General features: G+C 33.6%; 2 protein-coding genes across 2 annotated transcripts; both read right to left on the reverse strand.

Annotated features, from left to right (window-relative positions):
- Positions 1–514: 514 nt before the first annotated feature.
- LOC114407216 (signal recognition particle 54 kDa protein, chloroplastic-like) lies at positions 515–7,367 on the reverse strand. The gene is made up of 15 exons (XM_028370246.1): positions 7,164–7,367; positions 6,949–7,090; positions 6,780–6,847; positions 6,585–6,686; positions 5,881–6,033; positions 5,700–5,777; positions 5,144–5,269; positions 4,931–5,033; positions 4,602–4,702; positions 3,153–3,290; positions 2,929–3,072; positions 2,627–2,702; positions 1,756–1,841; positions 1,514–1,639; positions 515–1,014 (listed from the first exon to the last, which is right to left on the reverse strand). The coding sequence occupies exons 1-15, from the start codon at positions 7,308–7,310 to the stop codon at positions 907–909; spliced, it is 1,698 nt and encodes a 565-aa protein (XP_028226047.1). The 5' UTR covers positions 7,311–7,367; the 3' UTR covers positions 515–906.
- Positions 7,368–8,650: 1,283 nt separating this feature from the next.
- On the reverse strand, positions 8,651–12,632 carry LOC114407217 (rho GTPase-activating protein 5-like). The gene is made up of 5 exons (XM_028370247.1): positions 11,938–12,632; positions 11,542–11,662; positions 11,193–11,312; positions 10,700–10,930; positions 8,651–9,750 (listed from the first exon to the last, which is right to left on the reverse strand). The coding sequence occupies exons 1-5, from the start codon at positions 12,321–12,323 to the stop codon at positions 9,127–9,129; spliced, it is 1,482 nt and encodes a 493-aa protein (XP_028226048.1). The 5' UTR covers positions 12,324–12,632; the 3' UTR covers positions 8,651–9,126.
- Positions 12,633–15,916: the final 3,284 nt, after the last annotated feature.

A 15,916-nucleotide genomic window follows, 5' to 3' on the forward strand; every position in this document is an offset into this window, starting at 1 on the left:
TGAATTCAGAACATTGAGAAAAAAGTAGCAACCATAGAGCACAGGTTCTCCTTTAGGATAGTTTTAGGTTAAATTCAAATTTTATCCCAACATGAAAAATATATTTTAAAATTAGTTCATATAAAGAAAAAAATAGAATAATAATGAGACCAATTTTATTTTTTTTAAAAATCTTCAACGAGAACGTCTTTTATTCTTATGGATTTTTCTAAACTATTTATCTCTTTTAATCTATCCTTTTCATTTTAAAAAAATAATTTCAATATATTTTTTAAAAAATTATCAATTATTAAAATTAATTTTATATCATAATATAAATTATTTATCATAAATTTAAAGAATAAATTTGTTTAAAAAAGAAAACGGTTGATTTGATAATAAATGATTTAAAATAGCTTTTGATTATATTTTCTAAGCTTCTAACACATTTACAAGCATTGTGCCTTATGTCATCCACTGCATGCATTTTCAAAAGTCAGAACTACGTACAAGGGGACAAAGTAAGGCTTGTAAGTTAGAAGATCAAATGAAAAATATTGGACGGTCTTTATGAGTAACATTCCACTCCCACGCCAAGATACAAAGTTGAGTTGTACAAGAACAAGAATGACACGCATATTCCTTACAACATATCCCGCATATGTATGATACGACTCATCTCTGCCTAAATTACATCTTTCTCCTGGACAACCCTCATTCATTGCAATATGAATTGAACTAATAATGGTAAATAATCATTTTAGCCGAAGAAAGCTGAATCAAACAAGTTGGAGCTATATGAATTGCTCTAATGATGGTAAAGAATTATTTTAGCTGAATAAAGCTAAATCAAACAAGTTGATCACTGGTGACCTGTTGATCCAGACTTCCCATTATATTGTTGTGTGTTAAACCCTTTAGGGATTTTCAATTTTTGCTCCCAAAACCACGAGGACTTGGCCTTGCTGGTGTTGAGTCCCCAAATACACTCCTTGATTCCGATCTCTTCCTCCTCCTAGCAGTGCCAGGAGGAGCCTGATACAGCCAGAACGCAGAAATCAGAAATCATTTAAATGTTATGACAAGTAACATGCACATGCAAATACAGGCTCAAGATATACAATTATGTGCTGTATTTATTCTCTGTTTTTTTTTCTTTTTTCAGGAAGTCCAGAAATGCAAATGACTTCATAACATCAATAGGATATTTTTACGTAAAAAAGATGTAGAAGGTCCTAAAAGTCTTGCACCTCCAATCAAAATAAAAGAAACATGGAAATGACATCAAGGGATTAGGATTATTCCAAAATCATCTCATGGCATGGATTGAATGCATGGCAGTTACAAATTTTAAGCATAACAAGGCAGACATGTTACAGCTACATTGAACTAGTGAATGGCCACCAAAGGATACCTATAGATGAGGGTTTTTAACACCTAGTATTATTTTACATAAACTAGCTCAGTCAATTCAAAAATAAAATAAAGTAACTTAAAAATTGTTAAATATCATATATGTAGAAAACGAAATCACCTTTTCCTCTGCTTTAAGCGCTTCCTCAAGATTACTAAGTGTTGGAAGTGATCCACTTTCCATTACACCCATCAGGTTCTTCATACGAACACGCATTTGGAAAAGTTGAGCTACAAGTTGGCTTACCTGATATTATTGATGAACATTCCTCTAAGTTAGGAAGTGAAGCACTGGTCGAGAAACCACAGCCTCTAAGGTCATTAAGAGAAGGTTAAATTCGAAAGAAAAATCATTCTACATACCTGCTGCTCTGTTTTCCCTGAATCCTGAGCAACCCTTTTCCTCCTGACAGGGGATTCTGCCAACAGTTCTGGCTTTTCCCTCTCCTCTGGACATAAACAAGAAAGGTTGGTTAGCAAAATCAGTTAATCTAGGCTAAAAAAAACGTAGGGTAAAATAACAAAGTTAATTCTCCTTACAATAACAAAAAAAGCAAAAAAAAAATAGCATTTTTATCATTTGATAACCAAGGGAATCTGGGCCCTGGAGTGTTTCTGTCAATTTTGTTGTAAGAATTCTATGTAATGACCATTTGCTCGTTGAAGATGTGCTTACACATAGCACAGAATATGTATTATGTTATCTCAATACACATAATAAAAAAAGAACCACAAAAATATGCCAAATAATAACTCCATTTGAAGCCTATACATGTAAATGTCTCGTTCAAGCCAAAAATCTTCATGGAAAACAACAGTTGACTAGAACCCTAGGGGATAATGGATTAAGTATTGATTGCAAAACTGGAAAACTAAAGGGTAAAGACAGTGTGCAGGTATCAACTAAATGTCTCACTTAAAACACGCAATTAAAGAATTGGGTTAAAAAAATACAAAACAGTAACAACTGAGTTTCAAAAATACAGAAAAACAATCATTGCTGATAGATAACTGCACTGGTAGTAAAAGCAAGAGTGATTGATCAAAGGACATGAGCCATCCAAGTAATGCAAGTCATCAACATATGCGGCATGTGACCTCTATCATTGCTAAGGAAAGTATTTTATTTACTAGAGATACTCCCATGTTAAGAAAAAAAATCACATAGATAAAGATGATATGAGCAATTTTTATTCAACAGATGTAACATCATTGATCAGTAGAAAGAAAAGACCAGGGGTCATCGCTTCTATCATTGCTTCCATGTTCAGCAAATTCTTCTCTGCATCTCGAATTTGAGCAGGAGTAACCTGTATGCATGCAGATGATATTATATAAGTTTTATAACATCTACTGAATCAAAACCACAAATATCAAGAAACGTTCGCAAATGCTAGCAATGCTGAATTTTAAGGTTCATAAACCAAAACTGGGAGCTTGTTGTCTCATAACTCCCTCCTTTGTTTGCAATTGCTATGAGGATAAAACCGTCATGAATAGAAATATTTAGTATAATTCATGTGCAGGATCTCATACCTTCCCCATACCAGGAATCATTCCAATGACACGAGAGACAGAACCCATTTTTGCAACAGTACGGGTTTGCTTTAGAAAATCATTGAAGTCAAACTTTGCACTCATAATCTTCTTTTGCAATTCTTCAGCATCTTCTTGACGCATCTACAATGAATGTGGTTAATAATTGAATATTTTATTTTTGTTTTGTGGCAATAACAAAATAGGAATACAGTGAGACTTACAACTTGTTGTGCCTTCTCTACAAAAGAAAGAACATCTCCCATTCCTAGTATGCGTCCTGCCATCCGATCAGGGTAGAAAGGTTCAAGATCCTCCATGCGTTCCCCCCGTCCTACAAGTTTAATTGGCTTTCCGGATACCTGCCATCATTGAACTATCCAATTAAACAAAATATAAGAGAGAAAGGAGAGAGACTAAAAATGGTGGACTATATAATCACTTCACAATTCCAAATGTGCTTATTCCACCCTATTTTTCCTTCATCCAAACAAAGTGCAAAAGTTATCACTTCAAAAAATCAATTAAATATAGAAAAACCTCCCATAGCTGAGGGCAAACCAAAATCTATATATTCACAAATTAAATGCAGCATCAGTAGTATATTTTGGCATTGAAATCCAGGAGTCATATGAATTAGATTTAGATATGCCACTCGTACCAAATTTAATGTGGTTATAATATATTCATGAGCATGTACATTGCAAACACAGATCCTCCAATAAATCATGAGTACTTGGCACAAAGATATAGGGGTTACTGAGTATATCTCCATGAGAAAATCTGCAAGTAACATTTTCCAAGGCACATACATTCAGAAGATGAGAGGTAGGATGCAGTAGACACAATTTGTTTACCCTAGAAGAGTTCATCAACATTCCATTGTCAGGCTGTTATGTTTTTTGAAATACATTCCAGGCAGACCTACTAGGTTAACACTAACTAGGATACCATAAAAATTGTTTGTTATTTCAGATATAAAACATATAGAAGTTGATGAAGGTTGAGCAACTAAGAGAAATAGACTAGATGGGTGTTTGGAAGAGTTTATTTGGGCTTATGGAAGTGGCTTATGACCTTTCTCAACTTTTTTTTAACCTTATTTCAATGATCTTCATCGAAAAGCTTATCAAAATAAGCTGATTGGATACAGAAACTAAGAGAAATAGACTAGATGGGTGTTTGGAAGAGCTTATTTGGGCTAGCTTATGACCTTTCTAAACTTTTTTTAACCTTATTTCAATGATCTTCATCAAAAAGCTTATCAAAATAAGCTGATTGGATACACTTTGATACTTAACCCAAATGCGGAGATTTGCCAGGTTTTATAAGAATTATTATAGCTATATTCCTAGCTGATGTGGGATTTTAACACCATCAAATGGGGTTCTTAATGATCTCTAGTCTTGTGCCCTTGTGTCAGCATCATTGACACAACACATCACACAAAAGACAAAAACAGCAAAGATGATAGGATCTCTTATCATCATGCATCTATTAGTCACATCTTGTAAATTAAGGGAACTAGCTTTCAAAAGTTTTTAATGTTAAAAATTCTGTATAGAATGGTAAACTTTGCTTCAGACAAGAACAAATTGCAGGGCTGCAGAAATGTTTGAAAATTAAATACAAAATAAAAACATCTTACGAAAGCTAAGATTATGCAAGCAAACCTCTTTGACACTCAAAGCTGCTCCACCTCTTGAATCGCCATCAAGCTTTGTCAAGATGGCACCTGTTATTCCAATCTCAAGATTGAAAGTAGTCACCAACGCTGTACAAAGAAAAGAGTAGTGTCAGAATTTTGGAATGGTTTATTTGTAGTATAATAACTGATAAGCTACATAAGGCACAAAATTATACCAAAGCCAAAAGAAACAGATCAATAATATGATAATCATTAATTTATAATCATTTTACAATTATGAATGATTTCTTTTCATTTATTATTTATAGAAAAGATCTCTATGCATGTAAAAGAGTAAAATACACTTCTAAATACCTGCGGCTTCTTGCCCTGTCATTGCATCCACAACTAGCAACACTTCTGTTGGATTCAATGCCTTTTTCACTTCTTTTAACTCATCCATCATTGTCTTGTCAATCTGTTTGATAAGAAATACAAACGTGATCAATAAAATAAAAATAATTCAAGAATAAGCAGAAAAATGAAATAATTATTCATTATAATATTTCCAATCCCATAAAGAATCACCTGCAGCCTACCAGCAGTATCAACAATAACAACATCAATTTTCTTCTTTTTTGCCTCTTCTAAACCTTGTTTGGCAATTTCTGAAGGTTTAACATCAGTACCTGCTGTATAGACAGGCACATCCACCTGATACAAGCTACAACTAATTATAAATATGACTAGATGTAAGAATGAGAAGAGAAAAAGAGATAAGTCAAACAGTGTTAATTAGCTGTTGGTGTCTCTGATGTCTGAATCACTTGGTTACAAAATATCCATATTTTAAGAGCCTAATATAGATCATTAAGTACACTGAAAATGCCTAGGAGAAGAAAATATAGCTAGATGCTAAAGCACTGCCTAACAACAAATGCATAACAGCCCATAAAACACATCACTTCTTCTGCAATACACTCTTCATCAGTTTTGTAATAGTAACAACAGAAATCAGAGGGCTCCATACAAAAGTTTCAATTCAAAATTTAAAATGACACTGATGGCTATATTTAAAGGATGCATATTTCTCAAAAAATACAATGATAAACTTCAATGACGTAAAATTCCAGACTTCCAGTACCTGTTTTCCCAAAATAGCAAGCTGGTCAATAGCAGCAGGTCTGTAAACATCCCCAGCAACTAGCATGCAACTTTTTCCCTGAGATAAATTAATATGATTTGCTTCAAACTTTCAATAAGGTGCAGGAACTACAAACTACAAGAAAGGAGTAGAGTAAGTGGGAAGAAGATGGAAAGGACACCTGTTTCTTGAGATAATTTGCCAACTTTGCGCAAACAGTTGTCTTCCCAACTCCCTGAAGTCCAGCCAATAAAATGACAGTGGGCCCAGATTTGGCAAAAACCAGTTCAGAAACCTCTCCACCCATCAATTGTACAAGTTCCTCATGTACAATCTGCAAAACCCAATGATCAACACAATAACCATTTCATTCAGTACTCAAATATAGATCAACATCTCAGATAAATCTGATCTATACACATATTATCAAGATAAACCAAAAATATACATAAAATACAATAGTGCAATAGTTATATGGTGCATTCCATGCCACAAATTTCAAATGCAGCTTCACCCCCGCTCACACACACAAAAAAAAAAAAAAAAGAGACAAAATCAGTTGAATTCAAATGAACCTTTGCAACCAAACACACACATTGGAGACTAAAAACTTTTTTGAGAGGCTGAAATTGAAATTTCTAGCACAAATTGAAACATTGCAAGAAAATGGTGGGCTTGCACCTTAGAGTTTCTTATGGTGATTTAAAGATGATAGAAATGCTAGTAAAAGTTTTAAAAAACGATCTGTGATTTCAGCTGCAATGTTAAGGTTATAGGACTCTCCAGGACCACATTGTGACCACGTTTGTCCTCAATTTGCCACAATGTCAAGCATCGCAATTTAAAACCTTGGCTTCTGACGAGTGTGGAACTAAATGATTTTACCTTAACCAATTGCTGATCTGGTCTCACTCCACGAATGACACCAACACCCACAGCCTGGTCACTGACAGACTGCACAAACCTTCTGACAACAGGAAGACTAACCTGCAAACACAACATGCATACACCATATTCTTTTACCTGGTGTTTTCAAAAACGGTTTTCTAGTTCTACATACAAGTTAAAAACGCGACTTACATCAGCTTCTAAGAGAGCTCTCCTGATATCCCGCATAGGTTCCACAATGTTCTCCTTAGACAAAACCTCTACAAACAAATCAGCTCATTGACATTTAACACTCTAAAGTCTAAACAATAATAAATTCAAATAAGCTAGTAACAAATCTGCTCATATCATAATATAATACCTTCTCCTTTGAGTTTGTTCCATGCAGTCTCAAGGCCACTTGTTAACTGGCCGAACATTTCAGCCCTGACCACCACTCCGCGTGTGTACCTTCTCACGGCGACGCCTTTGGAGTTGGAGTTCACCCAACCCCATACCTCTTTCTGCCAAATTAATTGTCACTAAACGTGTTTTTGCTAAACGCGCTTCCAAACAGTAAGTAAGTAACGTACTTACCGCGAACCAGTTTCTGGAAGATAAGGAAGCGTTGGTCGAAGGAGAGGAAAGCCTGATTGATTTGGCAGAAGAAGAGCGCAAGGTTTTGTTGTGAGAGAAAGAAAGGGAGAGAGTGGAAAAATGGTGGGAGCCTGTTACGGCTTCCATGTCGTCTCCTCTGCACAAACTTCTCAAGCTTCTGTGCTTTCTATCTTCTATCCACACCCACAACACAACTCAACTATGTGTCCACGTGCCATGCATCTATAATTTAACCATTTTTAATTTTTAATTAATATCTTGTCTCCCTATATCTAAACTCTTCATCTAGGTTGCTGATATAATTTGAGACTTGAGAGATCTAACAATTTCAATTACAAGGATTCTGTGAAACTATACTGAATAAATCAAGTTAAACAATCAATTTTTTTTCTTCTTTACAAATCAAAATTATATTTAATGGATGAAAAATATGTTGTCTAAAAAAAAATTACTTTATTCATAAAGTGCCCATTTATGTTGGAATGGAAACTATTTTTTTTAACAAAAATAAAAAAAAACTTAATTAAGAAATTAAAAATGAAAAATATATATTAAAAGAAACTAAGAAAAAATTAATTTCACATATATTATTTTTAATTAATATTCACAAGTTAACACTTAATAAATCATTGATCAAGTAATAACTGAAAATTCTTTAAATAAATAGTAAAAAATTTGAATTTTTTTTATTCGTAAAAATTGAATTTAAATATTATAACCATGTGCCCTGCTTATCAAGTAAAAGTTTGAATATTTGTGTATATTATATCGAGAAAACTTGATTAGAAAAGAAAAATTCACCTTAAATGCCTTCAAATGGTGAATTTAAACTGGGCTAATGGAAATGAATGATTGGAAATACTCCTTATAATAATGTGTATAAAAAAACAAATACTAACAAGAAAAGTGTTAGAAATACACTTGATTAAGTACATTCTCTTTTTAGTTAAAAATCATTAAAAATTAAATATAACGTAAGATTCATAAAATTTGATTTAAAAAACAATTAAATATGACAGACCCGTAAAAACACACTCCCTTTCTTAGCTTAGCTTCTGATTATAGGTATTTAAGATGTAGCTTATGCAGTTATAAGAATACTAGTATTATTACAAAGAATGTTGCTGACTGAATTGGTTGATGTCTTGTATTTCCGGCTTCCATAGTTTTCGCACAAACTGCTTTTCGAAACGTGACAAAATACATTTATAACATATTTGGTTCTGTGACAGTTTAAATAATACTCACGTCAAATTACCACCTCCAAACTAGATATTTTTAACACATTACACACGTCGTGATTTTTAACTCCGAACCAAACACGTGGCTAGTTCTTTCTCATCCAATTCCATCATTTTCTTCTCCTTGAGAATACGAGACCAAACTATTTTTTTTCCAAAACGCCATAAGAATATCCATACATTAAAATGGTGTTTATTTTCTATTTCACTCCATCATGTTTCATCTGTTCAAACCATTTCACTCTCCCTTAAACTGTTAAACATCAATACAAAAATGTGTTGAACAAGGCGGACAAACAACTTTGAATTCGTTAAATTCTATACTTCAGGAGCAGAAAGAAAAACGTTAGAAGTCTGCATGGTTAATGACATAGAATTAAGAAACATGGTTAAGCAACTCACCCAGAAACAATAACAGAAAAACACACACCAAACCAGTAGCCAGCATTTCCAAACGTGGAAACACAAATAGAGACCATTCCCTTTACACCTTGTCCTTTCCATTCCCTTCCCAAAAGGAGCTTATGTGGGTGCTCCCAGTACATGGATGATGGATGCTCTCCATTATGACATCAGCAATTATGCAACTCACAAGGGGTCCATATTTACTGAAATCACAATTGCAGAAAACATTATGGGAGTACCATTTTTCTTTTTTCATCCTGTCCCTCGGACAGCAAGATAAAAGGATCAGATGCCTTTCAACGCCAGGCTTCAGCCAACTCTGTTCTCGAATTTATGCGCTCAATAATTGCCATTCCACAGTTCTTCTCTGCAGCTCCGCTTACTGGAAGCTCAATCACCTTTCTGGAACACTTGTCTGTATCGTAAGTACTCAACTGAAGGCTTTTGCTCCTGCAAATTTTTGCTTGATCCCCTTTTGTCTGCCCGGTAGCGAGGCCACAGTCTTGAAGTCCAATTGCCAAAGAGCAAATTTGAGATACAAAAGTGCATGGACAACTGTCAACCACCAACCTATTCCCACTTGAAATAAAATTCTCAGTAGATGTAGGCAAACTTTTGGATTCGGTTTCAGTTTCACAGCCATCTTCAGTGAGATGACTAGGGCTTTGTTGAGAAGGCTCTGCAGTGACAAACACTGTATCTTCATCGTCATCACCACAATCATTTCCATTTTCACTGTCCTCCTTGTCAAGCATTTCTGAATTGCTATGGTTCCCATCATCGTCAAAAGAATTAAGGTCTGGAACAGGATTTGATTTTACAATAGATTCCTCTCTTTCTCTCAGTGTCTTCACCACAAGAGTCTTGAGAAAATTCATGACTTGTACTGCATACATCAGAGCAGTCAAAGGATCTGCCATCTGTAGGAGACACGTGAGAAAGAATTGCTGTAATTTCACCATAGATTAATCATAACCACAGAACAGCACTAGAAACAAGATTAAAGGAACATGCACACACAGACCCGAGTCAATCAGAAATGCTGTTATTGCACTATAACCTTTGACCAAGACAATAATTTTACACGGCAAACTGAAAAAGATTTTAGGAATGCAAGAGACCACTGCTGATTTTATATAGTACTAAAGTGGGAAATTTTCTAAATATTCACCAGAATTTAAAAAAAAATGATTTTCCAAGTTCCCCATTCACTTCTCTAATTTGAACATATCATGCCATTTTGAATAAACATTCTGACCATCTAAAGGAGCTGTTCCACAACAAGCATGTGACTTAGAACAATGAGTTTAGACTACACCTCTAGGGAAGAGTACTCCTCTTACCGGGGTATTGGATACTCTCTCCAGAAAAGAAAAGCTCAATATTATAATTATGAAGAAAAGGCATGCCAAATGTTAACAATGATGGTCTTATAGACTCAACATAACCAAACAACATAATAAGCTAACCTTATTCTAGATTGGAATAATTTATAAGATAATCCAACATACAATAAATTCCCAAAATAACAAATAGTATCAAAAGAAAAGCCTCAATTTCAAAATTAAATCCTAAAACTACTAGCCCATTTTACATCAGTATGTTTTCCCAGATCTTCAAAAATCTCCAGAACCCTTGTTAAGGGTGAAAAAACTAATAACGTATATCTTTTTCACCAATTTTTTTTATTCCTTCAATAGAGGATTATTGGACTATATTACATAAACGAAAAGATATCAAAATGTTTGTTCCACTCATTGATGCTATATCCAATAAGATGAGGTTGACTTTTACGAATTCAATAACAAAAATTGGGGCTAAGAGCAAAACTGTATACTACATTTACAATAGAAAATGATTTACTCTTACTTGAGTCATGTTTGGAGCAAAAACCATTGCAATATTGCGTGCATTCATCTTGTTCAAGTTTTCCATTTGAGCAACATCTGCCATTAAGTTTATTGCCCAATCTAGCAAAGCAGCTTCTGTTGGAGGAAGAAGCCTCACAAGCTGAGCACATTCTTCTTCTGACTGGGATTGCATCACCTGCTCTGGCGAAAGAGGGTCCAATACCCCAGTTGGTAGTTCTCTAAACCAAGCCTATGAAGGAACACAAACACATCAAAATTAATGAAATAATCTCTTTAATATAGTTGCCATAATGAGTTAGTGGCCTCTTTAATGCATCCACCACTCAACCCCATGGTTAAAAAAAGGAAAACAATTAACATTAGTGTATTTATTAAATTCACCCAGAAAACATTCAAATAGGAATCCAACAATCCAAGACCAAATAAATCTCAAATTATATAGGGAGAAAAAAAAGGGAGAGTGATTTTGAAAAGGAAAAAAATAGTAATACCTTTATGAGACCTGCTAAGCAGTGCACATCAATGCCATCTGGTACTATGCCTCTGTTTAATTGTTCCCTCACAAACTCCTCTTGACCATTTTCAGCATTAATTCTGAAGATTCCTTCAGCCTGGATGTATACATTTAAGTTTCAATTTCAAGATTCAAGCCTAATTTAAATTAAACAACAAATCATACAAAAGGTTTCTGGTATAATCAAAAGCAAACATGGTAAAATAATGTACAAATTATTCATCCACTAACTCGCATTATATGTTCAAGAAGCATATTAATAATTCAAAACACCTTTAGATTCTCACCAACAAGGCAGGGAAGGACATAGGAGCTAGGATAAATACCTGCAGGCCTCCTTGTGCATACAAATGTCTTTGCATTAACAGCAGTATTGTAGGAACACTATTTCCTCTGGCATCAAAAGACAGCTGCATAGATTCTGTTGAAACTCCAAAAACATTTGCACTGCAAATAGTAACTAAAATATATCAACATTCAACAGGATAATACGATTCAGTATGCATCCACCAGATACATAATATTAAGAAAGCACCTAGATCAATGAACCAATCCCATCTTTCCCTGCCTCTCATTTTTCTCATACTGTTCACTTGTTACGATGAACCAAACCCACTTCAGAAGACTAAATTTGAACCACACCTTAGAGGAAAAAAAAAAGCCCGATTCCAGGGGCAACAAAATTCGAAGAAAGATTAAATTTTGAAGAAACCCCAAGTTACCTAGCGCTGGGAGGTCTCCTGGGAACTTCTGGTTCGAACTCCACAGGCAAACCGAGAAAGCCATGGAAGCGATCGAAGGTGACATGTGCCACGTGTCTCACATTGGAAGGCCACCCAATCTCCATTGAAGAAGAAGAAGATGTAGTAGTGCTGCACCCAATCAAAGATTTCCTGAACGTAGCAATCAAAAGGGTCAAAATAGAAAGCTGATCCCTCTCCCTTTCCCTTTCTTTCTCTTCTTCTTCTTCAATTTCCACACTTTGTTGTTCTTCCACAGTGGGAGCGTTAATAAGGGGAATTGGGTGCGACCCATCATTGGGTGTGAGACCACCACATGGCCGACGCGAACAGCTTGAGGATGAAGGCAACTGAAGCACTTCCGTCATAATTTTTAATAACAATAACAACAATAATATATTTATTATTATTGTTGTTGTTATTATTGGTATTTTTCTTCTTGTTCTTCTTCACCAAGAAAAGGCAAGGTTTTGGTGGAGTAGAGTTTCCTTCAAGAAAAGGGTCTCGGAAGGTGAGACGTGACCATCATTACTGTGCCTCCCTTCGGAGATGAATCATGTCATATGAGAGAAAACAAAAAGAAAGAGATAGTTGTTGGAAATGGTTATGTTAGGGTGAAGTGGAGATGAAGAGAGAGAAAGAAATGTACATGTGTATTTACAATGTAAGAAAGAATTATTATTATTATTTTGAAGGGAAACAAGTGGGATGATTTGTATTCATTGAAAATATTTATGTTCAGAATTCAAATGTTGATTCATCTTATTTATAGAATAAATATTGTTGGAAGAAAGAATAGGATGATAAAAAAATATACTATTTTGGAGGTGGCAATGGTACTCTGGTAGTGTGGCAGGCAATGCTTTCCACCTCACACATTGCCAATCAGGTGCTAGATATATTATTCAACTCTTGAGTCCTATCTAAATATTTATTTCCAAGTTTTTTTATTCTTTCCTGATTCACTTCCAAAGAGGACACAAGTCCTGAACAACATCTATGTCTAACCTTCTTTTTAGGTAAAAGTCTAACTTAATATACCGATATTTTAGTTTGTTGATTAGTATATTAATTCATGAATCAATGTATAATAATAAAACCCGTTTGAAACTTGGATAGAAATACGCTGATCACATTTTCTGTAAATAGGGTATGACTTTTTGCAATGTGATGTACTCTCATAATATTGTCAAGTGGTAGTTTGGAATCAAATTTGCTGCGTGAATTATCGTTCCCTCTCCAATGTTTATAAGTGTGTCTTTGATTTTATATTGGAAAATTTATTTTTTTTTAGTCTAAAACTAATTTTGGACAAATATTTATTTATTCAGATTCACGTCCAAGAGAAAAATTTAAAATTAATTTTATATTTAAAATTAATTGTGATTTTTAAAAAAATTAAATAGATATATATTAAATAAAAAATTATATTAAATTTTATTCTTAACTTATTTTTATAATAAAAATATTTAAACATAAATCATAATATTAAAAATAGTTTTACAAAATCAATTTCACTCGTAATTAATTTTATAAAACTCATTCAAACACACATTGAAAAGCAATAAAAAGTAATTTTGTAGATTTGTTGATTTTTTATAATAAACATCTTAAAATTTATATTTATAATAATTTATAATTTGTTACAAGAGATGTAAAAAAAAAGAGTTATCTAATACAAATTGCGGGTTATAACATATCAATAAAATAACCCAATTCAGTTTAAGAGTCTAAAATGAAGTTCAAATTCAGGGAAAAGATCATTTTTTGGGGAGTTTTGTGGAGTAAGTCCATATCAAACAATAATTGAATTTGACTAAAAAGATTTATGTTCAGAACTCAAAATTTAAAATTTAAATCTTACATTTCATCAAACGAGTTTAAATCAACTTGTAAACTCCGTCAATTTTATCATCACATGAATAAAAAGTAATCCTTTCTTCAATAATAAATGGAGTATCTTTCTTATTCTTTAATTAATGTGCTAACGATACTTAATTGCTTTTTTTCTCAATATGTGAGTTTTAGGCCAATTCTAAGTGCAGTATTTTGGTTGGGCGACTTTAATTCATACCTAATCGACTTGTTGCAAGATTAATGCCAACTTCTCCACAGCAGCAAAAATGAATGTTTTGTTTTGACGTAGGCCAGCTGTAGAAGAGGGTGGCGTGGTGTATCTATTAATTAGTTATTAGTCTCTTAATTTGTGTGTCCATTTCAAAGGGAATGACAAACATTACTCACAAGGAGACCAATCAAGATGATGAATCCATGATCATGACATGTGAGAATAAGACATCAGAGGTGTACACTAACCATTCGCTAATCGCTTCTCCGCCCTATCCATCCCCAACTTTTTCAGTGAATTGTCACTTTTTTCCCCTTTATTTTTTTCTCTGCTTGGGACCTATTTTTATTATTATGCATGCTTTTTGGCGGGGTCATTTTACTGTACATGTTTAAGAATCACTATATATATAAACTGTGCATATAGGCTTTGTCTTACTAAACCACCTAAACAAATAATGAAATGGTGGTCCACATGGCCCGCCACCATATAACATTAGAGGTTAAATCATCTAAGAAACTCTTTAATATTATTGTCTCCACGTTTCAATAACTTCGTTGTCATTGTTTCAGTATTACGGCCATTGTTAGCGGAAGAAAATTGAAAAAAGATAAGGTTTAGCGACATCATCTAATGAGGGCCTTTCAAGCTTGGAAAAGGTCAAGTGTAGCAGTTTATAACCATCTTAAGAATAAGATTACTCTCACATTCATAATAGTAAATTTCTAATTACTTATAGCAGAGTGGTATGATTACTATGTTGCTTTAAATATGTATTTCTTAATATGTTTAACAGCGTGACTTATTGGATAAAAGTATTATTTTTTCCAGGTGTGTTATTCCGTGTTTCTTTCATTGAAAGGAAGAGAACTATCAAGCAGAAGGTTGAAAATTGGAATTGAATCTTAATTATAAAATTTGTTAAATAAATCGAAATAATTTATACCATTCATATATTATTTTTAAAACTTTAAATAAATTCTCTATCAATTCTCGTAAGTGCACACAGCATATGAACTTGTTTTCAATAACAAATTAGATATTAAATTACAATTTTAATCTACTTTACCAAAATAACTTTTGACTTCAGCTAACCTATTTTTTTGTCATTTAATTTCTGTTTTCGACAAGCTGTGTACTTAATTTCATTAGTTAAATTCATTTTTTCTAAGGAGATCTAAATAATGCCACGTGTGGCTGCTCATGAAAGGTTTATACCTAAAATCTCTTGTCTAATTGCTTTAGCTTTACAGTTTAGCTATTATGAATTCAATATACTTGTTGATGTATATATAGTGTCATTATTTGAATATAAAAGAAATTAATATTGTATATCAGTATCTCGCTTACTTTTTGTTTTTCAGATATATATACAAACGCATCTGAAAAATACGTCCCAAAATACTTGCTAAAATTAAAAGAGAGAAATGTCGTTGTCTCGTTTTAATATTCAATAAACATTTTCTTGTCACTGTATCATGATAGAATTAGAAATAATGTTTCCATTACTCTGGCATAGGATAGGACAAGAAGCCTAATGAATTTGCTTGAGAAAAAAAAAACATGCAGCTGTCTATGACATGGTGGGTTTTTTTATATTAGTTTGGAGTTATAATTCTCACCAAACACGTACCACCATTTAGAGCATGCTTGGTTTTCCTATGCCTGACCTCAAACATATGTTTGCACAAATTCCGAGACAATTCTGACAGACACCCCAAACACAACGGAAATGTAAGGATTGGGATGCTTTGACTTACTTCTGTTTGTAAACGCAAATGGCTACCCAAACACATATACACACTTAACCGTTACAAGAAAGCAGCAACTGTGATTTGAGGGGGGAAAAGAAATGAAGAAAAAACACATTAATTCTTTCTTGCTAATAGGTAA

Source organism: Glycine soja, chromosome 3 (assembly GCF_004193775.1).
Source record: "Glycine soja cultivar W05 chromosome 3, ASM419377v2, whole genome shotgun sequence".
Taxonomy (NCBI): Eukaryota; Viridiplantae; Streptophyta; class Magnoliopsida; order Fabales; family Fabaceae; genus Glycine; species Glycine soja.